The sequence below is a fragment of the Pseudorasbora parva genome, chromosome 8, assembly GCF_024679245.1.
Source record: "Pseudorasbora parva isolate DD20220531a chromosome 8, ASM2467924v1, whole genome shotgun sequence".
NCBI lineage: Eukaryota > Metazoa > Chordata > Actinopteri > Cypriniformes > Gobionidae > Pseudorasbora > Pseudorasbora parva.
In genome coordinates, this window is record NC_090179.1 from 30,585,351 (window position 1) to 30,612,985 (window position 27,635).

At 38.7% G+C, this 27,635-nt stretch overlaps 1 protein-coding gene across 8 annotated transcripts; it reads right to left on the reverse strand.

Moving 5' to 3' along the window:
* Window positions 1-36: 36 nt before the first annotated feature.
* Window positions 37-26,991, reverse strand: si:dkey-103g5.4 (uncharacterized). Of its 8 annotated transcripts, none has more exons than XM_067450824.1 (33): window positions 26,656-26,991; window positions 25,687-25,910; window positions 25,292-25,447; window positions 24,757-24,945; window positions 23,081-23,198; window positions 22,876-22,986; window positions 22,609-22,780; window positions 22,355-22,517; window positions 20,639-20,827; window positions 20,382-20,556; window positions 19,656-19,679; window positions 18,913-19,052; window positions 18,324-18,625; window positions 15,716-15,873; window positions 15,173-15,400; window positions 13,969-14,304; window positions 13,523-13,897; window positions 12,178-12,342; window positions 11,944-12,101; window positions 11,714-11,851; window positions 11,304-11,451; window positions 10,042-10,175; window positions 9,684-9,809; window positions 9,322-9,511; window positions 9,178-9,243; window positions 8,945-9,085; window positions 7,505-7,564; window positions 4,467-4,583; window positions 4,040-4,191; window positions 2,565-2,651; window positions 2,158-2,304; window positions 1,896-2,054; window positions 37-1,738 (listed from the first exon to the last, which is right to left on the reverse strand). In XM_067450824.1, the coding sequence occupies exons 1-33, from the start codon at window positions 26,783-26,785 to the stop codon at window positions 1,586-1,588; spliced, it is 5,331 nt and encodes a 1,776-aa protein (XP_067306925.1). In that variant the 5' UTR covers window positions 26,786-26,991; the 3' UTR covers window positions 37-1,585. The 8 variants fall into 8 exon arrangements, 7 of the variants coding, with proteins under 7 accessions (XP_067306925.1, XP_067306929.1, XP_067306926.1 ...); XM_067450825.1 differs by having other exon boundaries at window positions 38-1,738; window positions 12,172-12,342; window positions 22,609-22,768; XM_067450823.1 differs by having other exon boundaries at window positions 38-1,738; window positions 12,172-12,342.
* Window positions 26,992-27,635: the final 644 nt, after the last annotated feature.

Below are 27,635 nucleotides of genomic sequence, written 5' to 3' on the forward strand. Positions count from 1 at the left end.
CCCCTTCCTTTGTACAATGACAACCACTCACCCATTCCGTCAGAAAACATCGTTTTGAATTAATGTAAAAATAAAGAGACCAATAAAGCTTTAGACCTAGTTTATGTTTAGGGCAGATGAAGGTGATCCACGTATTCGTGAATATGAGTAACCACTGGGGTAACCAAAAACAGGCATATTTCCACAGATAAAAAAATGTTTATTGTTCCTTTCCATTTCTTGTTGTCACTCCAGTAAAACATCCTTTATTGAGCCGCGGACATTCAGCAACAAAATAGCAGCTGTATTAAATGTAGCTAACAGAAAACCACCACTATAAATAAATGAAATGCACTCAAACAAGACACAAAAAATTAGTACAATGGCATACACATATTTGGTGAACAAGATTGTAAGTTGCATTCGGAGACACACAAGAAGTGCTGATAGACTGTCTTGTACTCTCTTTTTTTATAGTAAACACAAGACAGAAATAATTTATGTGTTGCTGCTTTAAAATGTCATCATTGTAATTCTGCCCTGAGGATTTTGAATTGTTAAATCTATTTTAAACTCAAATCTTAGGTCATTATTTCACTATATATTTTATATAGGCCTATTTGTATTTCATTTTATTTTAGTCATAATCTAATACTGGTCTCATCTGGTGGGTCATTAACCTAAGATTGCTCCCACACCTAAACACAAATAAATTGAATAAAAAAATGTATATATTTGTGTATGGACCCATTTCACATTTGAAAAGTTATTAGCATCATAAATCTAGCCAAGTTTATTATATTTTCATCTTTAAAAAATATAAAGGTATATTCATAACTATATTGGTATTATGTTACAGAAAAATTGTTAACCCTGATGTGGGTGTATTTTAATACTACGGCTAAGAGAAACATATTTGACATCTTTCCCTTTTCTGGCTGCCATAATTAATCTCTCTATATATATTGTTTTACTTTTTGGAAAGGCATGAAAATGTTTTTTGTGCTATTGGAAGAATGTCTATTATAATTATAGTGTATTATAATTACAGTTAATAGTTAATAATTTTTAAGAATGTAATTTAATTTAGTATATTCAGTTTAAACAATTAGTTCCTGAATTTTTACTGTTTATTTTATTTTTGAAATACATTTTATTTCTATTCAAATATTCTGAGTCAAATACCCCCTCCCAATTTTGAACAAATTGCATCCTGGTTATAATCAAAGTTTGTGCATCCAATCAAACTAAATGTTATTTAAGTGCAAATTTGTGTCATTTGGAAGAAGCTAGTAAGATTAGGCAGGTACTAACACTGTCAAACTGTGTAGAATATTTGCTCATATGCAGTCTATGGTAATAGTAACCATTGTCAATGGTTACTATTAGGCATTTTTTTTCTGATTTTTGTAAGAAAGTAGTTTCTAGCTGTGTTGGATCACCACTCAAGAGTCCTGAAGCAAAACTATGTGCTCTAACCTGGCCCGAGGGCTGTTACCATTCAAGACAATGAGGACATCAGATGTCCTGCAGTGTATAACATGCCTTTGAAAGCTGGATTCATCACTGTCAGAAAGGCAGTGCTGTTCAAAGTTAAAATGTCAGTTCATGTAGGAGCTTGGCTGTCTGGGCAGTCGCTGACTGACGGATCGGTGTTGAGGTGGTTGATCTCCAGGCTCCTAGGTGACTCTTTCAGGAGACTCTCAACCTGGCGGAACACTGACGCCTCTCTGTATTTGTGCAGATGCCCCAAAACCTCCTGCCCAGAAAACAGTACACATTCAAAATCTCCCACTCCAAGTATTACTTCAACCACATCAATCAGCTCCTATGGCATCTGCTACATCCCTGTGAATTACTTGGCAACAGCTTCTGAGAATGTATGGGATGAATATGGTAAAATAAATAAAACTTACTTCCTCTGAGAAAATCCCAGGACTTGGCTTCAGAACCCTTTCCAGCAAAAGACCATTGAGAGCTGTATCCGGTGTCAAATCTTTCATCCTCTCGTCGTTTGGACTATCGGTTTGTCCAAGTCTGGCGTGGAACAGCTCACTAAGGCCCACCTGTAAAACCTGGAAATGTGGACAGAACATGATATCAATAATAAATCCTTTATTAGCACATTCCTTCTTGTTTTGATCAAGCTGTGCTGGTGTGGGCGGTTGTATATGGCACCTTGAAGAAGGCCCTTTGAAAGGCGGGAGCGGAGTCTGTCCTCATCTGACCGCTGGAAATGTGTGCAGCACAGTGCATCAGCAGCAGAGAGAGACCACCCACCGACTGCAACCGCCGACGGTGAACAAACAAGGTCCTCTCTTCCTCCTAAAGACATAGGGAGTGCTAAGTGCACAGAGGTTTGACAGACCACTAAGTGTGCTCAACATGAATTAATTATTGTTCACCCGGTGACTGACAAATATGGGCATTTAACCTTACAGCAACCAAACTTGTGGTGAAACCAATTATATCACAGGGAAAGTGGTGGCAATTATCACTTCTCTAAGTGTGGTAAATTATTAATAACTTTCCATATGTTCTTTATTTTGCTGGTTCAATATGTAAATGCATACATTTATAAATACCTGATAATAGAAAGAGTTGCGGAAAGCATTGTTATTGTAGTCGTTGAAAGGAAGACTTGAAGCCAGTTGAAGTGTTACTGCTGGGATCTAGAATAGAGAGAGAGAGAGAGAGAGAGAGAGAGAGAGAGAGAGAGAGAGAGAGTGAGAGAGAGAGAGAGAGAGAGAGAGAGAGAGAGAGAGAGAGGAGAGAGAGAGAGAGAGAGAGAGAGAGAGAAAATCATACTTTTATTCAAAAAGTGACAGTAAAGACATTTATAATGTTACAAAAGATTTCTGCTTCCAATAAATGCTGCTTTTTAAAATCTTTATTCATTGAAGAATTCTGGAAAAAAAATTATGCAAAATACAAAATACAATTTTGAACATTGATAATAATCAGAAATGTTTCTAGAGCAGAAATTCAGCCTATTGGAATGATTTCTGAAGGCTCATGTGACACTAAAGATTGGAGTAATGCTGAAAATTCTGCTTTGACATTCCAGAAATAAAGTATTTTAAAATATAATAAAATCAAAAATTGTTATTTTAAATTAAATTAATAAAATATTTCACAATATTCCTGTTTTTAACTATTTCTCATCAAGTAAATGCGGCCTTGGTGAGCATAATAAACTTCTTTCAAAAACGTAGAAACAATACTTTAATAAATCATTTATTTTAAATACAAATAATGAGTCAAAAACTGCAATTATCCAAGTATTATATTATTTTGTGCAATAATATATTTATATACACCGATCTGTAACCACATTATAACTAACCACTTATCTCTTCCTCATGGCACCTGTAAGTGGAGGGATATATTAGGCAGCAAGTGAAAATTTTGTCCTCAAAGTTGATATGGTAGAAGCAGGAAACACCAGAAAGCTAAAGGATTAACTTCTTTAACAATTTGAGCCACAGTAGCTTGTCAGTTTGATCGGATCACATGGGCCAGCCTTTGCTCACCACATGCATCAGTGAGCCTTGGCCGCCTATGACCCTGTCGCCGGTTCACCACTGTTCCTTCCTTGACCACTTTTCATAGATACTGACCACTGCAGACACCGAAAAAAGACACCACACAAGAGCTACAAATTTGGAGATGCTCTGACCAAGTCGTCTAACCATCACAATTTGGCCCTCATCCAACTCACTCAAATCCTTGCCATTTTTTTCCTGCTTCTAACGCATCAAATGTTCACTTGCTACCTACTATGATCGCACCCACTAAAAGGTGGCATGATGAAGAGATAATCAGTGTTATTCACTTCTTCTGTCATAATGTTATGCCTGATCGGTGTATATTAGGGATGGATCGATGTTCGAAGTTCGACCTGAAGTTCAAGGAAATAATCCATTATTTGTCTGCTTTAATACATCAGCCTAATAACAAAAAATAAATAAACATTTATCGGCCAATACCAATATGGTGGCCAATATATTGTGCATCCCTAACATAAAAGCAACTGAAAGAAAGACAGACAGATCCAGACCATGTTATGTAAGTGAAGGTGCTGCAGGAGAAATTGCCCATGCTGGTAGAGCAGAAGCTCTCTTGGGTTAAGTATTTTAGAGCTCACTGGAATCAGCTCTCCCTCGCACTCCCACTGGGCATCCATGAAATCCACGAACGACCGTCCTACACCTGAATGCATGTACCAACACACATCATTTAATGTGTCCAACTTTGATCACGCTGCATCATCGCAAACTTTAACAAAAAAATGAATCTGTTAATTAATTACATTGTCACATCCCTTAAACTTTTAAGAAGCTGCTAAAAATAAAGCTCAACATATAGTTTCACTGACATATACTTGATGGTTCTCATGTCTTTAAGTGATCTGTTGCTACACTAATGACTTTGCAGTTCTGATGAGTTCAGATTTCATATTTCAGTGGTGATAATTAGAGCCTGACCCAAGGGCTGGATCTGCAGCAAGTCTCTATCTCTGGCACTATCCCTGAGCTGCTGCTCCACTTCCTTCATCAGCTGGAAGAGAGGAGATAGCGCTACTAGTCTGGACCACTCTTCCTCTGCAACACCGTAAAACAAAAACAGAACAGCAAAATAATTACCTTTTTTGTGCTAAATTACTAAGTGGTTGCTAACTTGTGTGATTGTAAGTATATTTTCCCAAATCACTTTAATATTCTGGACACTGACTTGACTCCTCCCAGTGCAAGTTTAGGGATTTTGGGGCCATTTTAAAGGTGCGATCACAGTGAATTTTGCGGCAAAAAACTTGAGACTGTTGTACTAAGTTTTACTAAGCTCTATGTGCTGAAGGGTTAGTTCACCCAAAAATGAAATTGATGTCATTAAAGACTCGCCATAATGTCGTTCCACACCAGTAAGACCTCCGTTCATCTTTGGAACACAGTTTAAGATATTTTATATTTAGGAGATTGCCATCCCTTCCACATTTTACTGAGGTTCAGCCGACACACGTTGAGGAAACCATCAAAAAAATGAAGCCGTCCACCTGCACCTTGGATTCCATCCCAACTGTTGTTTGTTAATCTATCTCTCTCAAAACTGGTCACTTCTCTCTTGCCCTTAAAGCTGCTGTCATCCATCCTTAAGAAACCAACCCTAGACCCGGAGGTCCTTGTTAATTATAGGCCGATCTTCAGCCTCACCTTCCTGTCAAAGGTTCTAGAGAAGGAAGCCGCCTCTCAGCTCCACAACATCTAAAAAAAAACAACTTGAGATATTTCAATCAGGCTTTCGCTCGGCCCACAACACCAAAACAGCTCTGCTTAGGGTGACAAATTACCTTCTAATGACAGCTGATTCAGTATCACCATCACTGCTCATTCTCCTCGACCTATCAGTGACATTCGACACCATGGACCATACCATCCTCCTGGACCGCCTCCACATTACAGCTGGACGATCGGGAGCAACACCACAGTGGTTTCAGTCCTACCTTTCTGACAGGACTGAGCATGTTATATTGGGAGAATGTGAGTCCAGGCTGCTCCCCGTTTTTTAAATAAAGCATGAACACGCTTGTGCCTTCAATTTAGTTGTAGTTATAAGTCGTTATACTACATTCACATAATATTTTTATACACATTAAGCACTAGGGCTGTACTAGAATAATCGAATATTCGAATATTCGTTCGGTGAGGTGGCATTCGATTTTCAGTTTTGAGATTCGAATATTCTGTTTTTTTTTTCAATACGTGACTTCCGTCGCGGACTCATTCTCACTCATGCTTGAAATAATAATAATAAATTTAAAAAAACACCGCAACATGCTTTCAATAAAAGCATCGCGCATTTTAAAGATTTAAATTAACAAAAAGTCAGAATAAGACAAAATAAATCCCTTATATAGAATAAAACTAATTGTAATAGATATTACATTTTGTGTCATTTTAAAAACAATTCATTTATTCTTATTCAACTGTTTATAAGGATGCTACCGTGTTCTTTATTTATTACAGTTCATTGAAATCACTGTGTGTTATAATTTAATTTCTGTTTTGGGATTCATTTGTTTTAAAGAAAGGTTCGTTATTAATACCTCAACAGACTTTGTGTTTTGTATCACTTGTGCACTGTCCGTTTTCGGAGCATAAAGCTGCCCGTGTAATGCGTACCGGAAACTGTTCTATTTAAAAGATTATTAAATGTTTATTAATATTTAAAGAATGTGTGCCACCTGATCATATTGCACAAAATGCAACACTGCACTCCACTGGGTCTGCCGCAACACATTTACGATGCCGAAGAGTGAAACGTGAAGTCATGAAAGATGATACAAATACAAACCGACACTATTATTATATATTTAGCCCCACCCACCGAAGCTTCGAATATTCGATATTGATTGCCGCCTAAGCTTCGAAGCTCAAAAAATGGCATTCGAAATAGCCCTATTAAGCACATTAGTAAAACTTCCTTTTCACGCCTTTGTCTCCACCAGGCTGGACTACTGCAACGGACTCTTCAGTGGGATTTCTATCAGAAATATCCAGATGCTTCAATACATCCAGAACAGCGCTGCCAGTCAAATAGTCCTTATGAGAGTCCGTAAATATGATCACATAATCCCCACTCATTGCACTGGCTTCCTGCTTCATCCCAGATCGACTACAAAATCCTCCTGCTCACACATAAATGCATCACCAGACATGCACCTCCATATCTACAGGAACTCATCAGTCTGAAATCCTCCACCTGCACCCTCAGATCATCAGGCCACCTGCTTCTTCAAGTACCAATCTCCAGGCTTCGTACCATGGGAGATCGAGCTTTCTGCTTGGCTGCACTGCGGCTTTGGAATCACCTTCCCAGTAAGCTGAGAGCAGTACAGAGCCTAGACCAATTTAAAGTTGAACTGAAGACTTTTCTGTTCACAAAGGCTTTTGTGTGTTGAATGTTTGTATGAATCTATATTTTTACTTTTTATACATTTTTGTCGTTTTTCCCTTTTTTCCATTGTTGCACTGAGATTCTTCGGAATGAAAAGTGTGTTATAAATAAAATCTATTATTACTTTGATGATGTTTGTATTACCTTTCTGGACATGGACAGTATATTGTGCATAACCTTGCATATGCTCTCAGACTAAATATAAAATATCTTAAAGATGAACAAAGGTCTTACGGGTGTGGAACGACATTAGAGTGAGTCATTAATTACATAAATTTCCTTTTTGGGTGAACTAACCCTTTAATATTTATGGTTGAGATATGACCAAACTAAGTTAAGCAAGTATAGACAATATAAATATTAAGTATGGTTATACCTCAAGTATAGAAAGTGTGTTGCCTGCTATAGAAAACACACTAATAGCCTCAATAACTACTTGGGTCATGTGCTAAAGAAATGTAACAAATCACATTTTTGCTTCACTGTTCTCCTGTTGTTAAACCGTGAACTTCAATTTTAAAGAAACTTTAAAATGCAGGTTTTACTCAAAGTGCTCCAGTAAAACACTGACCTGCTAGCTTTGGGATACTGATGTGTGTGGACAGACCAGGTTCCTGGAGAGACTGGACATCTGAATGGGACAAGAGAGAACATCATGTCATGATCTGAAATGAGGATTGCTGGCAGGGTTGACATTAACTTTTTTCACCAGCCACTGTGGTTAATGGTTTTGAGTGGCCCCAAATTTGGAGACACCCCTCGCTGCAGCCTGTAGCACGATGACGTTGCTGGATCAGATCCAATACGTACTGGATGGTGGATCGTTATGGCAATGTCATTCATACAGATCTCTGAGTTCATTTATCATGCGTATGTGCTAGTCTTAATGTATGATCATTATTGTATATAGATGATGTTCTAAACTGTGTAGTTGTAGTACAGATAAATAGTATTAAGTAATTATTGATTAATAAATCATCTTTTCATAAATGTGATGCTTAAATTATCCTAGTTTCGCTGTATGCATGCAAAACTAAAAAAAAAAAATATTCTGATCATACTTGCTGTTGAGTGGAAGGAAAAATGAGTCAAGTAGCCTAATTGTCTCTGTAATTTTAATCCTCAATGCAACACGATCTGTAAAGAACTTTAAAATACCAGCCTACACATTCAAGGGAAGATGCAAAACGTGTGTCCTGATGGCGTGAGCATGTTATTAATTGTTATTTTTGCGCGAGCGGTTTGAGTATTTCTATCCAGCAAAACTCCTGTGCATTCAATGTCCCCAAAACTCTTCTGCGCATGCGTATATGACGTCATCGAATTGTGAATGAAACCACCGCGCATGCGCGTCCAGTACGCGTTGGATCTGATCCACTACGTCATCGTGCTACAGGCTGCAGCGAGGACTTCTTGCAAATTTGACATCGATACCATGGGGAAAAATTGGCATATAGATATTTGTAATATTACCTCATAATTTGGCAGCAGGTAAATTAGGTTGCTGTCACTTTAAGACCTGATGCACAGATCCATCATACTGTAACACGTGTTTTCCTTCTTAATCTTAACTGTTTAGGTTAACAGTTGATAATATACTGTTAACACATAATTTAACAAATAACATTTTGACATTCTTTTGTGTGTATTTGACTGCTGAAGAGCAACAAGTAAAATACAAAAGGAAAAATAAAATAATTCAAGCCCTGTGACACCAGCGATACTCATCCAGACATTCCGAAGCAAATTAAACCAGTGAGTGAGTGGAGGCGGGTTTGTGTGTCAACTCGTTGTCGGAGCGATGAGAAAGTTGAATAAGATCAGCTGGTATCGTGGGTCTATTCTGAAGAAAATTTTTGATGAAAGTCTTTCAGAAATTCCAGAATCGACATGTTTTGAAAACTCTTTATTTTTGACACCAGGAGTGAAATCCACCTGCGTTTGGCAGGTTGGCTGGTGCTAATGTCAAGCCCTGGATGCCAGAAACATCTATGACTTAAAAGAGCCTCACCCTGGCTGTGGTTTAGAAGTGTTTTTTCCTGGCTTTTCTGAGTGTACGATGGGTTTGACAGAGAAAGAGAGGGCACCGTGGCATTCTGTTCACTTGCAGACAGAGTCTTCAATTGATCTTTAAAGGACTGAGTCGAGACACCTGGCATAGCGTGAGACACAAACACAGCAGTGAAACTCTAGAGACTTGACAACCAGAATCTGGCTATTTATTTTCTGTGCATTGAAATATACCCTTTACAACAGACGCCGATTCAGTCCATGCTCTGGAAGTGCTTTCCGGGTCAAATGCTCGCTTCCCTTTTGAGATAGATTTTGCAACTGAGACATAAACATGATTAACGTTTCTATAATAAGGCATAAATTAGGATATTGTACCTGAGCTCTGTTGCCGCTGCGTGCTGGTCGACGGGCCAAGTGCTTTGCTTTCCTCCAACAGCTGAATAAGTTGTTCAAGCCGAGGAAGGATTTTCTGCTGAGTCATGGCTATTACTTTCAGAGGGTTTCTGACACCCTTGGGTACCAGCACACCAAAATCTTTAAACCAGAATGTGCCAGACAACAAAGACTAGAAGAAGAGAATCAATTTAGTAGACTGACAAAGGAAAATATGGAATAAAGTCTCCTAAAGCATTGTCCCAAATATATACAAAAAAAAATGTAAACCAAGAGTATCACTACACAATTATCAGTCAGTGCCACGAGCATGCATTACACATCTAGCCTCCGGCACGTGTTACCTCCGCGGTGTCAGCACGCAACTGGGAGACCAGACGAGCACAGTGGAGAGACGAAAGAACAGCATCCAGCTCTGCTTGTCTCTGCATTAATTGCTCCCACAGTTCCTGCTCCCTCAGTTTCTCACCCTGTGATAATCACAAGATACCGTGTTATTTATCCTACATCACACTCCATTAAACTGAAAAATGGACAGTGCAAAGCAAGAATATTGGCAATCGCACCAATAGTCACCTAAAGGATATTAAGCTTCTATTGTATTGATCTGCTCATTCAACTGTTTAACAACATAGTAATGAGCACAGCAGATTTGTATGTTTCTGTCTGAGGGTGAGTGTTTCAATGGGAAAACAAGCTGACCAGATGCAGCGTTTCCTGTACTGATAGCTGATCCCGTTCTGTCCGCAATCTCTCCATGGACGCACTCACACGGTTCAGTGCGGCCTTAAGTCCGGTGTGCCAGTAACACTCCTGCTCCCACTCCTCCTCGTCTCCTTAAAGACAGAGTTCAAACAGATATGAAACCTTTTATGAAACAAAATTGAGGGCAATATGTTTTTCCACATCTAGCCAACAAACTCTCAAGGCATTTTGTAACTTTTTTATATTTTGCCAAACCAGTGGCTGATTTGAACGTTTTCATAAACCCCATTGATGGTTAGGTTTAAGGGTGATGTTCAGGGTGGATCGTCATGTTTATTTTTCGTCAAAAAAGAATCACAATGCAAAATAGTTATGTTTTATCATGTATAAGCTCCAAAAGTGAGTGACTATGAGCTGTAAAAGTGGTCAGCGGAATTGTCAATTCTTCTGAAGTCATGATAGCTTTATGCAAGGAACATTCTAAAAGTTATGTTATTGCTGATCATTTTCTCTTCCAGCAAGTCATTCACTCGAGAACGGATCATTGAACTCAAGAACCGAGTTAGTGTAGGAATCCTTATTTCGAACTGATTTGTGATCCTGATCCTTGTACACAAATCGGACAAAACGATTTTTTTTCACAACTGATGAACAAATTAGATGTCGACTCACTGGTTTAATGATTTGATTCTTGAGTTAACAGCTTACTGGAGGGCGAGTTTTCAGTGAATAATAACCTAAATATTGGGTTGTTCCTCACAAAAATATTGTATGACTTCAGAGGACTATAATATAGTGCACAAGCAGTTTAGACTACTTACGGCTGTTTTGCAGGGTTTTTATATCATATTTTTGCTTTTGAGCAACCATAGTCACTATGAACTGTCATTGTATAGAAAATTGTGTAAATATTCTTACAATTACCACATTTTTTGTTCCACGTTCGCAAGACAGATATATTAGGGCAAAACAGATAATAATGTTTTATTAAAAGATTTCTATTCTAAATAAATGATGTTCTTTGATGATCTATTCATCCAACCTGAAAAAAAGCACAACTGTTTTCAACATTGATGATGATGATAATAATAATAATAATAATAATAATAATAATAATAATAATAATAATAATAATATATTGCCTGAGCACCAAATCAGCATATTTAAATGATTCTAAAGGATCAAGTGACAGTTATGTTTTGAATCTTTAAAGCTTGACCGTTTGTGCTCACAGTGGGAGTATCAGCATGAGGACTTACCTCCTGTGAGAGCATGTAACACATGGGCTGGTAGGAGCAGAGATAACTCTGAGTTCTGGAGAGCTTTTCTCTGGGCCTCACACTGAGCGCTTTCCTGAATCTCAGCAGCAGTCTCCCTTAGCTGCCTGTCTGTGTCCATCCAGTCTATCTGTTTAACACACACACACACACACACACACACACACACATCCACACACGCATGCACACACACACACATCCACACACGCATGCACACACACACATCCACACACGCATGCACACACACACACAATCTCATTTAGCATGCAAGGATGGTGGAAACGCTTTCTATCACACTGACACTCACAGAAATAAAAACAGACACTTGGTCAAAAGGCTTGCATTTTAAATAGGCCACAGAGTGCACTGCCATCTATGTGGAGTCAACTCACAAAGTCAGACTCTTGTACGGATGTAGATAGATAGTGTTTAACGGCTCTGTCAAAATCTCCCACCATCTCTTCTTCCTTCACTGTCTGTTCACGCCAGTAATTGCCCCGTACGCTGCTCTCCTTCTGGAGGGTTTCCACCTGAGGCAAACAAACACATTTTGCAAACATATAAACACCCCCCAAGCCAAATGAGCTTTTATGCGGCTGTGATTTAGTTTAAATTCTCTCACCATGACACTGTCTGAGTTTTCTCCTAAAGTCAGAATCTGGGACACAGTTACAGGAACCACAGTCCGCTTCCAAACATCCAGATTGGCCCCAACAACTGAAGCCAGTACCCCTGTCACCGGGTCAACAGTCTGTGCTCCAAAACGTATGGGAATCAGCCCTGAGGGTCGTAAAAGGTTAATACCTAGAGATTAATGTAACAGGAGTTTGGCATTCCTAACCTCCATTACCTTTACCATCTGTATCCTCCATGGTTCCTGCCAGAGGCACCATGCAGCCTGACACCCAGTCCAATTGAGCTCCGAGAACTGGGACATGCAAACCCGAGCCTCCGGGGTCAGGATACTCCAACCCGGGTAAAGCTGGCAAGGAGAGCTCAATGCCAGGCAGCTTGATCTCCCCTAAAAGAGCAGAAGCAGCAAGGGAAAAATTCTGTAAAAGTTCTGCTTTAAATTTTACAGATTACTGTAAATGTTAAGAATATAAATGAAAAATGTATTTTATTAAAAACATTATATTTTATAAATGTAAATGAAAATAATAGGTTTAGCTTTTCAATCACAGTAATAAATTACATTAAAATATATAGTAAGACAGCTGTTTGCATTGCTGTTTTCACTGTATTTTTTATCAAATAATTTTGCCCTTTTATTTTAAAGAAATTGTTCAGTTATGCATTAACTTGAGTTTTACAAAAGCCAGCACTCACAGTAAGCATAAAACAAACTAGAGATTGAAACAGATTACATCAGTATTAATGAAGTTCCTAATTTTTATAACACCCTGGTACTGTGCACTCTGTGAAGTTACTTTGGACATAATATTTGTGGAACATTTCCACAAAATTATGTTTAACACTAGAAAAGAGTAAAAGCCAGTCTGAGAAAATGGCAGAAAACAGTTGGTAGTACAAACTGGTCAGTAATGTTTTTACAGCAGAGATTAGTGAAGAGTAAAACGATTATGATTTTACCAAAGTATCAATAACTGTACCCATTTCGGCAGAATGGAACATTTTTGCACTGACCTAACCTTTAAATTAATATTATATATTAACGCTACACTATGTAAGTTTTCCGTCCGTGAGAGGGCACCTATTCAAAACAAAGCCATAGTTTGATGATGCCAAGTTTAAGCGCATCATCTTGGGACATGTATTAGAGGTAACGCAGCTCTGTTTATCCTATTAGATACATTTAAGTGTGTTTAAAATGATGTTATGACGTTTATCTGTGCGTTTGCTCAGCGGTTGCTGTGACACTTGGTGCACACTGCTAAAACTAAAGCGCTTCTGCTAAATAAAAGCGGGAAACCGAGGGTAACGCAGATATGATGCAATTGACAGGCGACTCCCTCAGACGTTCCGGGTCCTTGGTTAAAATAGCAATTTTCTCACAATTTACAAATAGTTGGAAACATTTGGGATTTTGTAAGAACTCAACTGAACAAAATATATAACACTGGCCTGGTGGTTTCTGGATATTTTACTGCAAAAATACTACATAGTGCACATTTAATGACTGAATTAACATCAAGATCCAGAATTGTACAGAGATTTTGTAGTAAACAGCTCCTACCTACCCACACTACCACCATTCTCTGCCACACCCCTGGCCTGTTCCTGTACAGCTTCCAGACGACTCAGCAGCTGCAACATACAGTGTTGGCTACTTTTCCAGGCCTCCTCCAGCTCAGATGTTGCTGCTGAGAGTCTATCCAGGTCACCTTGTAGATCTGCATCTGCTGAGCTCCACTCTTCACTGCAACCTTGCAGGAGCTCTGCCACCCGCAAGCAGGCACCCAGAGCATGGCTGTCCAACAGAGCCTGGAATCCCCCAGCATGAGGCACCACTTTCCCTCCTCGCACGCTGCCTCCACCTACCCGCATCATCCGGCCGCTCAAGGGCTCGATAAAGGACTCACCCAGGAGGAGCCCCCCAACTGGAAGTACACCCCCTGAACAGACACAATCATCAATCAGGCTGTTTAAACATTCTGAGATTTTTTTTAACACTCATCAAACGGACCTGTATGGGGATCAAGACTGACCCCTGTGATGAGCACCAGATTGCCTGTACGTGGGTCCAGCATGGGAGAGCCAATCTGAATGGGCAGCCGCAGGCGCGATATGGGACACATCTGCACGCCACCCAAAGGATAAACCAATCCTGTTTGTGGATGGATGGTGACTGCCAGAATAGGCACTACAACACCAGTGTCATAGTCACACATGGGTCCTCCGAGCACCAGCCTTTGACCTGAACGAAGCGGCCGTAGTTTGGAAGTAGCATGGATTTCAGCATGGCATGATGGAGGGTACGGAATGAAGGGCAGCAGGGGTGATCGCCATTTTCCCACCTCACCTATAAGAAGAGAAAACCATTGTAAGTACCTCACTGTAAACTTGATTTAGCAAAAAAGTTAATCTAACTAATGTAAACATTAAACTTTAATCTGTAAAAAATAAAATAATTGTAAAATAATAACAGACACAAGGAACACAGGTGAAGATATTTTATATTTAGTCCAAGAGATTTTGTCTCTCCATTGAAAACCTATGCACAGTATACTGTCCATTTCCAGAAGGACCAGAAAGGTAATAAAAACATCATCAAAGTAGTCCATATGTGACATCTGTGGGTTAGTTAGAATCTCTCGAAAATGCATTTTAGTCCAAAAATAACAAAAACTACAACTTCATTCAGCATTGTCTTCTCTTCTGGGTTTGTTTTCAATCCTCAAATAAAGATTACAACGGTTATGAATCAGCATATTGATTCATGATTCAGATTGCGTGTCAAAACACAAAACTGCTGAAATCACGTGACATTGGCGATCCGAATCATGAATCAATATGCTGATTCATAACCGTTTTCTTTATTTGAGGATTGAAAACATACCTGGAAGAGTAGACTAGACAATGCTGCATAAAGTCAAAGTTTTTGTTATTTTTGGACCAAAATATATTTTCGATGCTTCAAGAGATTCTAACTAACACACTGATGTCACATATGGACTACTTTGAGGATGTTTTTATTACCTTTCTGGACATGGACAGTATACCGTACATACGTTTTCAATGTAGAGACAGAATCTCTCTGACTAAATATAAAATATCTTAAACTGTGTCTGAAGATGAACAGAGGTCTTACAGCTGTGGAACGACATTAGGGTGAGTCATTAATTATATAAATTTCATTTTTGGGTGAACTAACCCTTTAAGTGACTCACCCAGACAAGCATCGGCTGTAAAGACAAGGGTGGATGAAGCAGGATCAAAGCCCACATTGCCTGCCACAGGCAGTAGTTTGCCAGTCTGGGGGTGCAGGAAGAAGTCCGGGGGCACTGGCATGCTGTGCCCACTGGCCAGTAACATATGGGCATTAGAGTTGGGTTGAATGAGGCCTGTAAGGGGGTCTACATGAACGGCATCACAAGCCCTAACAGATCCGTCAGGAGCTGTGGAGGGAGAAAAAGTGCAATCTTTCTGTGTTTCCACAGACTTTAATCAATCAGTCATGCCACATACATGCCAAGTTCAGCCTCGGAGGATATTTGTCAGGATTTGACCAGCAAAATGTGTGCAATGTTGTAAAATAGCTCCATCTAGTGCGCTAGCTGGACTTCAAGTCTTAAGACTATTTTAAAATTCCACCAGGGGGCGTGATTGCACAGTCACTCAATGAAAACATTCTCACCATAAACTGTACAATAATAGCATTAGGTCTGAATTATACATGGTTAATATCTGTGAATTCTTAAAAAAAATCTCACCAATAATGTCTTCCCTACTGAGGACTGATCCAGTAGCAGGACATAATAGCTGTGCTCCAGTGCTTTCTTTAAGCACAACCCAGGCACCCAGCCTCTGGCTTTCCACTGATACCATCTCAGTCATCTCATCAGCCAGCACAGCTACTCGCTCCAGGACACTGCAAAGCACAAAATTGATCGAATTAAATAGACAAAGAAAAATTGCTGAAATGTAAAAAGGAATTACATTTAAAATATTTTTTTCAGAGACATTGGTACCATTCAAAAATCTGGGGTCTGCAAGATTATGTTTATTTTTTTGCTCACAAAGGCTGCCTTCATTGAGAAATATTCATACAATTTAAAATAGTATTCCTGTCTTTAATTTTATTTTTTTATTTAAGAAACAGGGACAGCGTACAATAAACATTAACCTCAAAGGGAGAGATGCATAGTACCGGGTTATGGCATGGTTATACTCTATTATGGCATATTACTCCAGTCTTCAGTTACATGATCCTTCAGAAATCATTCAAATAGGCTAAATTGGTGGTTTAAAAAAAATAACATTTGTCTTATAAATGTTGAAAAAAGTTGTGCTACATCTTGTTGTCGAACAATCTTTTTTTTTAAAGGATTACTTAATAAATCTTTTCTTACAATACTGTATATACACACACACACACACACACACACACACACACACACACACACACACACACACACACACACACACACACACACACACACAGGAATGCACGCACATGCACCCACAGACTTTAATTGATTTTAAGGATAGTTTATATTGCCTAACCCAAGACCTTCCACTAAACACAACCCTACCATAAACATGAAAAACACTGGATTTAAATAAAACATGTTTTGGTCGATTTATAAGCCTTTTAACAGTAAAGTAAATAGTCCTCACTACTGTTTGTCCTAATATTTCTCTATAAGTAAGGATTTTTGGCCCTCACAAGTATAGCCAAACCTGCACGCAAACAAACACAACACATATACTGCAAAATGATATAGTAAAACTGGCTATTGTTTCCATCAAAAAATAAAACATTATTTAAAATACCATAAAAATGCTTCCTACTTTTAAAATTATACAATGAATGAACTTTATAATTTATTTACTTAGATCTCATTTTTATGGTATAGCTATATGCAATGGTATTTTTGCAACAACAACACAACAAAATTAGGGAATCCCAACAGGCTGGGATAAGTGGAGGATTTAGGCTTTGAAGTGTCTGTGAGATATGTACTGTCAATACAGTAGGAGGCTCTGAGGGAATTAAGAGGTTGTGCAGAGGCTAGGTAGATTCAGAGGCATGAAGTCAGACAGAAAGTGGTTTTGTGGTGGCCTGGCAGTGTTGTGCAGTTCATGGATTTAAGGACACCTTGACGCTGTCTCTGATGCTTATGTTATCTGATGTGCCTCATAAGGTCAACACTGAGGTCATAGACATTAACAGAGGCTAAATGTCTAGTTTCCAGTCCGCCACTTTCTTTCATGAAACCTACTTTCTTTTAACTCATTTCATGTCATGATAACACATACATCTTACTGCGGCTTGGCAGATATAGACAGTGCATTCTAAAAAAAACAGATCCAATTTCAACACAGCAGTCACTGGACAATCAATCCTAAAGATCAGATCTGAAAAACAATCACAGTTGTGTGCAGAACAAATGAAACTTTAGGACTCTCTCTTGCTTTGTGATCATGGATCTGGAAATGTGATAAGGGGGCTGGGAAGAGAATGAGATGAAGGGATTCTCCTCTATTTATTATGGGGAAATTTTGTTTTTAAGGATCAATTTTACTGTAACTGCACATTCACTTTCTTAAACACACTATCCCTAAAATATACCATAATTGTAAAATGGGTTACTGTGAAAGTAGGACAGTGATTAATTTATTTACTGTGAAAGTAGGACAGTGATCATTTATCTTCACAGTGGTGTAAAAAAAAATACTGTGTAAAGTTTGGGGTTGATAACTTTTTTTCTTATACTCATCCAGGCTAAATATATTTGAGGAAAAAATCCAGTAAAAGTTTTAATAATGTGAAATTTTGCAATTTAAATCACCTATTTTCTATTTGAATATATTATATAATGTGATTTATTCCTATGATTACAAAGCTGAATCTTCAGGATCATTACTCCAGTCCACATGATCCTTCAGAAATCATTCTTATGTGCTGATTTGCTGCTTATTATCAATGTTAGTTGTGCTATAATATTTTTTTGGAAAATGTGAGATTTAAAATTTGAGTAGTAAGATGAAATAGATGGGGGGGAAATTTTGAAATAGAAATCTTTAGTAACATTATAAATGTCTACTGTCAATTTTGATACGTTTAGCACATTCTTGCTCAAAAGAATGGAAAAAAAAATCTTACTGACCTGAAACTTTTGAATGGTAGTGCATGTCATTAAGTGTGATTACTTAATTATTAGGTAAATCATATGATTAATTTGATAATAGGCCTATATTTTAATCAACTGAAACATTTATGAAACACATTTTTTGTTTGAAGAGGGGTTTTTTGTCCCCCAAGTCTGTCACCAAGCAGAGATAAAAACAGACAGATACATATCTGCATCTCCATACTGTTGCTTGATGTGTTTATCCCAGAGCGAGGTCTGACCCTCAGCCAGCAGCCTGAGAAGCCTGGTACTCTCCCTCAGTCTCGCTCTGAAGGTCTTCTGCATGGACTGCTGCGCTCTCATCTCCACCCGCAGGATCTGCAGCTGACTGTCCAGTAGCTGTGTCAGCTGATTGCCTAATGCTCTTCGCCGCACCATCTCCTGCTCCACCTGTCTCTCCAAACCTTCAGTTTTCCCTCCAAACATCCTCCAGCAAGGGTGGAGCTCTCTCAACTTCCCCAGCACCCCCTGGTAGAGCTGCTTCACCTAGACAGGGTGCACGTTTCATTCAATAAAACAAGCTTTCAAAGGAACACTATACTTAAAACTCATTTTACAACTTAACCCACACACTTCGCCCCAGGGAAGTAACAACTCGCTTCTGTATCCTACACAGTATCATACTCAGCAATGAAACAAGAGAGACTGTTAATTACAACTGAGCATCTCGCAGATGCTATTCAATATATGTTATAAATATGTTTGAACTTTACGAGGGCATATTTGAAGCTCTGAGGGGTATAATAAAGCCTATTGTTCCCATGGTGTCTTACCTCTCCTCTCAGCTGTCCGAGACGTACAGTGACAGACACGCTGTGCTTGAGCAGGATGTCGTAGAAGATGCCGGAACTGAAGGCTTCAAGATCCACTTGCTCTTCATAGTCCCAGAACTCATTTGACACCAGAGCCACGGCTGTGGGCAATGCGAGCACAGTCTGTGGGAATTCTAGCTCTGCATGGAGCTAATACAATGCTATTGGAAAGCCAAATGTGTCACACCCAAGAAGCCTCTTGACAATTATTGCTTTGAAAGCAAAGAGTAATCTTTGGTAACTGTGCACTATGCTGTCTAGGACTTTTAGTGTTTGTCAAACAGAGATATGGTTCTGCCAAAATGGCAGGGATACCTTAAAAATTATCTTAAAATTAGTCAGTTTACTATTGCCATCACAAATGTAGCCAGAATTCGTAGATATCTTAAGCAGATAAATAATCTTGGCAATGGATGTTCAAATGGTACTTGGGAGAAATAAAAGAGCTTTTGAGACCTTGGGGTAACTGTGTTCTCCTTTATTGTGAAGTATAGGGGGATTCCTATAAATCAATGAATGTCACGTTTGTTCATTTTCTAACAAATAATTTCTGACATAGAACAAAAAGTGATTTTCATTAATAAAACATTTCATTTTTACTGGTTGTTGGGCACTGGATACATTGCAAATATCTTTTTATATACACACTTTTCAAATTCAGATATTGTATTTTAATATAAAATGAATGTAAAATGTGTTATTACCTGCTGCCAAATTGTATGTTTGTACTTGAGGGGGGAACAAATAATATAAAAAGTAGGACGTATCTAATAATAATAATAATATAAAAATAAAATTCTATTTTTAATCTTTTAATCTAAAATAATTCAAAATCTACTGTATGATTGGATAAAATTTAACAACGAGGTTCTAAACTATTGTTCAAAAGTCAGTAAAATCTATTTAAAATAAATGGTGTTCTTTCGAACTTTCTATTAATCAAAGAATCATAAAAAAAGTATTATGTTTTCCACAAAAATATAAAGCAGCACTTGTTTTAAACAATCATAATAATAAGAAATGTTTCTTGAGCAGCAAATCAGCATATAGGAATGATCAGTGAAGGACCATGTGACACCAAAGACATTTTAAAATACACTAAAATAGAAAACAGTTACTATAATATTTCATAATATTAATAAATATACAAAAAATCTGTAGTTTACTGTATGCAAAAATCAACATGAACCTAGATTACTGTTCATTGTAAGTTCCTTATTGTAAAGTGTTAAAAATGTTTGTTAATAATAACAATAATTTGATATTGGCTGTACATAAGGCATTAGGGACAAGGATCCTACGATGTACAGGGTCAGTAGGGATCCTGTGTGTGTTAGACAGGTCTATGTCTGAGAATGTGACATATGTAGCCCCTGGTAGTACTCAAAAAGGTTTATTTGTGTCTGTAGTGTGTGACATCAGTGGGTTACCTCTCTGCACTGAATCCTCTGTCAACCCCATCTGCAGGTTTCGGTGTGTTTTTTTCACAGCCACCACCCTGGAGCCCTTTGATGAATAGTCATCCATGTTGTACCTGAGCTGCAGATGACGGTACCTGGCCTGAGCTGGCATTTTCTCAGGCCAGCCGTACTTCCTGAACAGGATCTGTGAGAACAAAGAGTTCAGTCATTTCAAGTCAAACTTTGTTAGCCCCCAAGTTTTTGTTAAACCCTCTTTTATCCCTTACCAATATTGTGATGCACAAGCAAAAGACTACCACAGCTCCAACTAAAAGTCCACTGATCATCAGCCAATCAGGGCGGAGCAACAACTGGCGCCTCTGCGCAATGCCCATGCGAGTCAAATGATGTGGGTCAGATGGGAAGAAGGGTCCGGTGTCATAACATTCTCCACCTGGAGGCACTACCCTCACATACTAACAGACAGACAGATTTGAACTTGTTTATATGTGAAGGTCTTGGAAATTATTTATCATGCTATCGCATAAAAATACACCAATCAGGCATAGCATCATGACCACCTTCCTAATATTGTGGTGGCCCCCTTTTGCTACCAAAACAGCCCTCACCCGACGAGGCATAGACTCCACTAGACCTATGAAGGTGTTCTGTGGTATATGGCACCAAGATGTTAGCAGCAAATCCTCTAAGTCCTGTTCGTTGCGAGGTGGGGCATCCATGGATCATTGTTGTATTCCTCAAACCATTCCTGAACCATTTTTGCTTTGTAGCAGGGTGCATTATCCTGCTGAAAGCCACCAGGTAATACTGTTTCCATAAAAGGGTGTATGGTTTGCAACAATGCTAAGGTAGGTGGTATGTGTCAAAGTAATATACACATGGATGGCAGGACCCAAGGTTTCCCAGCAGAACCTTATCCAAAGCATCAACACTGCCTCCCAGAGTTCATCCTGGTGCCATGTGTTCCCCAGCTAAGCGATATACATGTACCTGTCCATCCACAAGATGTAAAAGAAAACGAGATTCATCAGATCAGGCCAATTTCTTCCATTACTCTGTGGTCTAGTTCTGATCCTCATGTGCCCACTGTTGCCGCTTGTCCATGACCCTGTTGCTGGTTCACCGCTATTGCTTCCTTGGAATACTTTTGATAGATACTGACCACTGCAGACCGGAAACTCCACATAGGAGCTTCAGTTTTGGTGATGCTCTGACCCAGTCGTCTAGCCATCACAATTTTGCCCTCGCTTGAATCCTTATGCTTGCCCATTTTTCCTGCTTCTGACACATCAACTTTGATGACAAAATGTTCACTTGCTGCCTAATATATCCCATCCACTAACAGGTGCCATGATGAAGAGATAATCAGTGTTATTCACTACACATAATGTAATGCCTGATAGGTGTATATACCATTCAAGAGAAGTTTGGGGTCAGAAATAAGAATAATAGAGCAAGGATGCATTTAATCATCACACTGATACAAAATAATTTTGAACTTTCTATTCTTCAAAGAATCCTGAAAAAAATCATGGTTTCACAAAATCATGAAAAAATGCAGTAAAAATAATATGCTTCTTAAAATGTTTCTTGAGCAGCAAATCAGCATATTGGAATGATTTCTGGATCATGTGACACCGAACACTTAAAATTCAGCTTTGACATCAGAGAATATAAAATGCATTATATTAAATACAAGGTTTTTGTGTGTTTTTTTTTACTGTGTCTTGTAATTTTGCCAGTGTATGCACTCATTAAAGAGTAAAAATACTATTTAATAATTATTTGTAAACTGAAATTAGCCCAAATTGTGATACCTAAATTCGCTTGATTGTTCACACTAATGTTTAGTATTTTATATATAAAAGTATTTAACATTTTTAAATAAATAGTACAGTATTTATATTTAAAATTGAATAGCACAGAATTTTTATGTTGGATATAGTGGTTATCAGCCATAACATGAAAACGGATCATAATACCATTTGCCTATGTTGGTGGCTGCTGAGTTTGAAGACGTACACCCCAGGCTCATGGAGACTTATGGAGAAAAGGGAGTGGGCAGATCTTGCCAGTTCTTGGTCCCGTGCCAGCAATCTGAAGGGTCCCCAGTCAAACGCAGCATTAGTGTTGTACAAGCTGTCTCTGTGGAAAAAAAGCAGGATTCCCTCTGTGACAATCTGGGACAGTGAAAATGAATAAGCAGTACATGAATCACATGGAAGCATGTACTTACACATCATACTGAGGGTAGTGCTGTTGGGTCACAGTAAAGAGAAGAATGTCCTCAAGATGTAGACATGCTGTTGGGTTCAAGACTCCTCCAGGCCGGATTTCGGATGTACCGAACACTGATGATTTACTGGACCAGTGAGAGTCCCAATCTTCCTCTTTGTCTTTGATGTTTCCTAAGAAAACTGTCTCATTAGAAGTCCAATGAAGAGTCTGGAATACATATATATAAATATACATACAGTATATGACATTCTGATGTATTAGATACCCATGTCTGCATCTAGGGGCTCAAAATGGCTTTTGGTTTTCTGGCTGTGGACCAGAATCAACCTCCGGACCTCCACAGGGACAGCATTGAGCAGACCAAAGAAGCCTGTCTCTGCACAATGGCAAACAAAAAACAAAAAGCAGGCTGTGATAAACCGTGGTCGTAAAACCCTCTCTACTTCCTGCCCTTGTCTCAGACCACTTACCCCCTGTTTGCACTGTGTACACAGGCCTAGAGAAATTGAGCTGCACGTTGCATCCCAAGCTCCCACGGGAGTCCCAGTGCTTCAGGATGGTCTCCAGCATGCTTCCCGACATGCTCACCTTTTAAGAAAACACAAGGATAGTTTAAAAGCAAATAGGTCAGAGCGTTATCTTACCACTGTTTGTGCTAAGCTCTCACTTGTGTATAAACAGTGCTGTATTACACTCTCAATGTCCTGTGCAAGTCCCTCACATTGTGTACTTTGTTAAAGTTATCCGGTCATACTGTTTCCTTTCTTTTTTGCTGTAAATCGTCCTATGGATTATGATACTTGAATGAATAAAAAAAACTAGATCAACTTTTTGCTGGTTGTTGTTGAGGGAGTGTGACAGTACTTTTGATGTTTCCATTGTGTTACTCTTTATAAAATATATTTTTTTATTAATAATTATTACATTTACATTTTAAATTGTTTTTTAAAATACTTTATAACGTATTAAGATTTTTTTTTTTGCATATGTTTATACCCAGACATAGTGTTGTAACTGTAAAAGTCACCATGAAATTAAATGAATTCTTAATTTTTACAGAATGTTGCCATATTTATTATAAATAGTTTATCAGTACACATTATTAGGCTAATTTAAAAGTCATGTGCACTCATATTCAGAAACTTTAACTTTCAACCTGAAATGACGTCTGTTCTACAATTATACTGCCATTATTGGATTAGCCAGGACATTTTTTTAATACAACTCTGATTGTTCTGAAAGAAGAATGTTATATACACCTAGGATGACTTGAGGGTGAGTAAGCCATGGGGTAGTTTTCATTTTTGGTTGAACTATCACTTTAAAGCTCGTTCGCACTAAGAACCATAACTATAAAAAATAACTAATGTCCAACTATCTATCTTTATCATTATAGTTACAGTCATTGGTGTGAATAGGCCTATGGCCCCAAGACTTGACATTAGTATGGTGTCATAATGTTTGGGCCTCCTTACTAACACCAAGGACCCTGAAGCACATGGCGCAGGTGTACTTAAGGCATGTCCAAATCCAATTTTGCTAGTTTAATGATGGAAATGGTCCAAAAGATTTGTACCTAGTCTCATAATGAGTCATGGGTGTGTTTTGGGCATAATGTGCAACAAACCAATCAGTCTCTCATCTCCCATTCCCTTTAAAAGCCAGTTGCACTTGCACCATGGCGGATTCGCTATTTAAATGGCAGAATTTTTCGAGTGGAAAGACTGAATGCTTCTCCAAAAGAGGAATCCTTTTATTTGTGTAATATTTGACAAATGTTTCTATGCTGCTGTGCATCCCTGTATGTGTAATAAGTAGAATGTATGAATGTTGTGCATCCACCTATAGGCGCATATTACTAACGCACCCTTTAAATAACACAAAAAATACTGCACTACTGACTTTAGACCAGGTTTTTGTTTGTGGCAGTTGTTTTCAGTGCAATGCGACTGAACACAACTCGTTTTCAGATCAGCACACCCATGGGCGAACAGGCAGGCACAAATGCGTTTGCTATTTAAACAATGTGGCGCTGGACATGAAAATAATAACTGCGTGAGGCTGAAACTAGCAAAAAACATTGTCGCATTGCGCCGGATGTATGATAGGGCCCAAAATCACAATGTAGCTGGACTACAGGCCTGACCTGTTGATTAGACTCAGTGTAAAGCAGGTAAAGGCTTCCGGTGCAAACCAGCTGCAGAACTGGAGTCGGGATGTTCCGGCACCATCCCACACACTCAACCCTGTCTGGCTCAGGCCTGGATAGACCTCTGCACACACACAGGCCCAGGGAGCCATCGTAGCCCTCGTACAGCTCAGGAGATGGACACACCTGCAGGCAGGTACAACATATGACCTACTCAACAGGGGTCATTGGGCTTCAAGAGTCCAAGGGTAAGTCACACGTCACGTTCAGAGGCACATGTGAGGCCCCTTATGTGCACAGTAAGAGTTCATGGAGGGAGGTATTTTACTTCAGAGGCCACTGGTCAACCATTCAACAGTAAGAAAACATTCAATATCGGATGTCCTTCATGAGCAAAATAAGCGAGACGTCACGCACCATTCATAAAACGTTCAGTGCTAATGAATGAATAGTGATTATGACATCATCTCTGAACAAACAGCATGATTTTAGTACAGGTTTCTCAATATTACCTCGGTTTCTGGACACTGACCTGCTGGGAGCAATACTGCTTCCATTGCTTGTGGTCCAGACATTCTCCATGCTGGTTACGTGCTCTTCCATCCTTGCAAATCTCATAGACCTGCAACACACAGGCTTCTCCTTTCTGCATGTATCCCAAAGTACATGGACACTCTCCATCACTGGCCTGCATTCAGGATTGGGGAGATGTCAGCCGTTAGATACAACAAATCCTGACTCATTTCCCTAGTGGATAGTAACTGCTGAAAAGAGCATTCAGCAGTCAGTGAGAGTGGTAACTCGACTCCCACCCGTGCTGAAACATGAGCGTATATCTTAGCAGAGGTCTGCAGATTGCTTCTCTACATGGATGCAATTAGCTACCAACACATGGGAACTTATGTAAGCAATGCATTAAGTTCTTACCTGGAAGACTTGACCCTCTCGCAGACACGTACAGCTGTCCTGTCCGGGGAGAGGCTGCTGTGACCAGGGCCCACAAGGCAGGCAACTGCTCAAGCCTTCTCTAGGTCCATAGTGATGTGGTGGGCAGCTGATACAACTGTTCATTGTCGTTGCCCAGGAACTTGGTCCAAATGTTCCTCTGGGACAAGGAACTGAACCCTCATCTCCCTCCGGGCAGTAAAAGCCTTCACAGTGCATAAAAGTAGAAGGTTCTCCAAAGAATAATATTGATTTCTCCAACAACCAAACTCTTACATTTCATGTTTAAGTTTGTCTTCAACTATGTAAATTGGACACTGTAAACTTTTAGACAATAAGCTCTTAGAACAATTTTTTCATTCTAATGTATGAATGTATGTATGGAATCAATGTATGGAAATGACATTTAAAATATTTAGAGACAAATTCACTTAGTTGTCTTGATTAATTTTATAGCCAGTATACAATTGCATCCTGGATGGAAATGGCTTACCATAACAATTTTCAGCAAAAAGGTGATAATTACCTTGATATTCTTAATACATATTTCATTTAATCTTGGTGAACAAGTAAACAAACTTTTAAAATACTAACTTTAAAAGTTAAAATCATTTTAACAATAAATTTTGAAATGGTTAATAAAATTATTTAACTATTTTTAGATCACCATAATTTCAATAATCATTTTATTAATGCATTTTTGCAGTTTAAAAATTGGGTTTAAAACAAAGATAAAATATAATTATTAGTATTAGTATTATTAATAAAGTATATGCATAAATGGTATTTAAAAGTATCCAAAATACATGATCAAGGCATGGTAAAGAATTTAAAATGGTTAATGTGATGTTTATTTTTTTTTAACCTAAATAAATAAATAACCTCTGGGACTGACTAGACACCCACTTGATGCACTTTCACCTCGTCATGTCCCAGAAAAATGCAAGTTACCTTGTTTGCAGGAAGATCTTTCAGGAAGTCTAAGAGTAATGTTTGATCCATCAGCAGGGCTCAGTCTTAGGGTGAAGAACCAGAAAAGTAGGGATGGCCAGCAGAGGCAAACCCTGAAAGAGCACATCATGTCATTATGTTGTCCAGGGCTCAGAGAAAGCCCAAAGGCTTACAGGAAGCTCTTTGCCTGCCATGCTGAATGATTCATGAACCTTCTAGAGATAAAGTATCACACATGCCAATAGGTAGAAAGATGCAACCTGATGCTGCCAGTTTAGATTACAGGCCACAGTGAAACCCTGAAACTGATTAATTTTGGCTGTGCTTTAAATGTCCTTCAACACATCTGAAAAACATTAAATCAGTCACAAGATGCAGGTTTAAGTTCTATATCAGACATTTTCTACTTGTGTGTACTTTTACAAATACTTTGGCAGGAGAACTGTGAACATTGAAAGCACTCTGTATTCAAACAAGCAATGGGTCACTAAAACAACAAACCTTGTTTTTCACATCCCTTCATTCCTTTGATGCACCCCGTAGGCGAGAAGGCCATGGTCAGCCTAGAAACCGATTGCTGAATCTGGGTTAAAGTTGAATCTGCAGGAGAGCCCTACATTACTAGGGTGAATTAACACAAAACGCTTACATAAGCAAACTTTTTACAATCTTCGAACTGTGCAAATGGAATCATATAATATTATGTAAACTGGTCAAAATTAAATTTGAAGTGAAAAACAACATTTTTAAAAGCAAGAATCTTTACACCAGTTACACATGCTTACTGATTATGATGACCTCATAATTTTTATAGTGCTTCCAAATCAATGAACTTTGACCCTGAATTACTTGAGCAGTGTGTGGACTTTGACCTTATGGTGACTTCAATTATGTAATATATTTTCACATTTCACACACTTTTGCCTACGTAAGAATGAACTCAAACGACAAGGTAGTTGCTATGTTCCAGGGGGGACTTA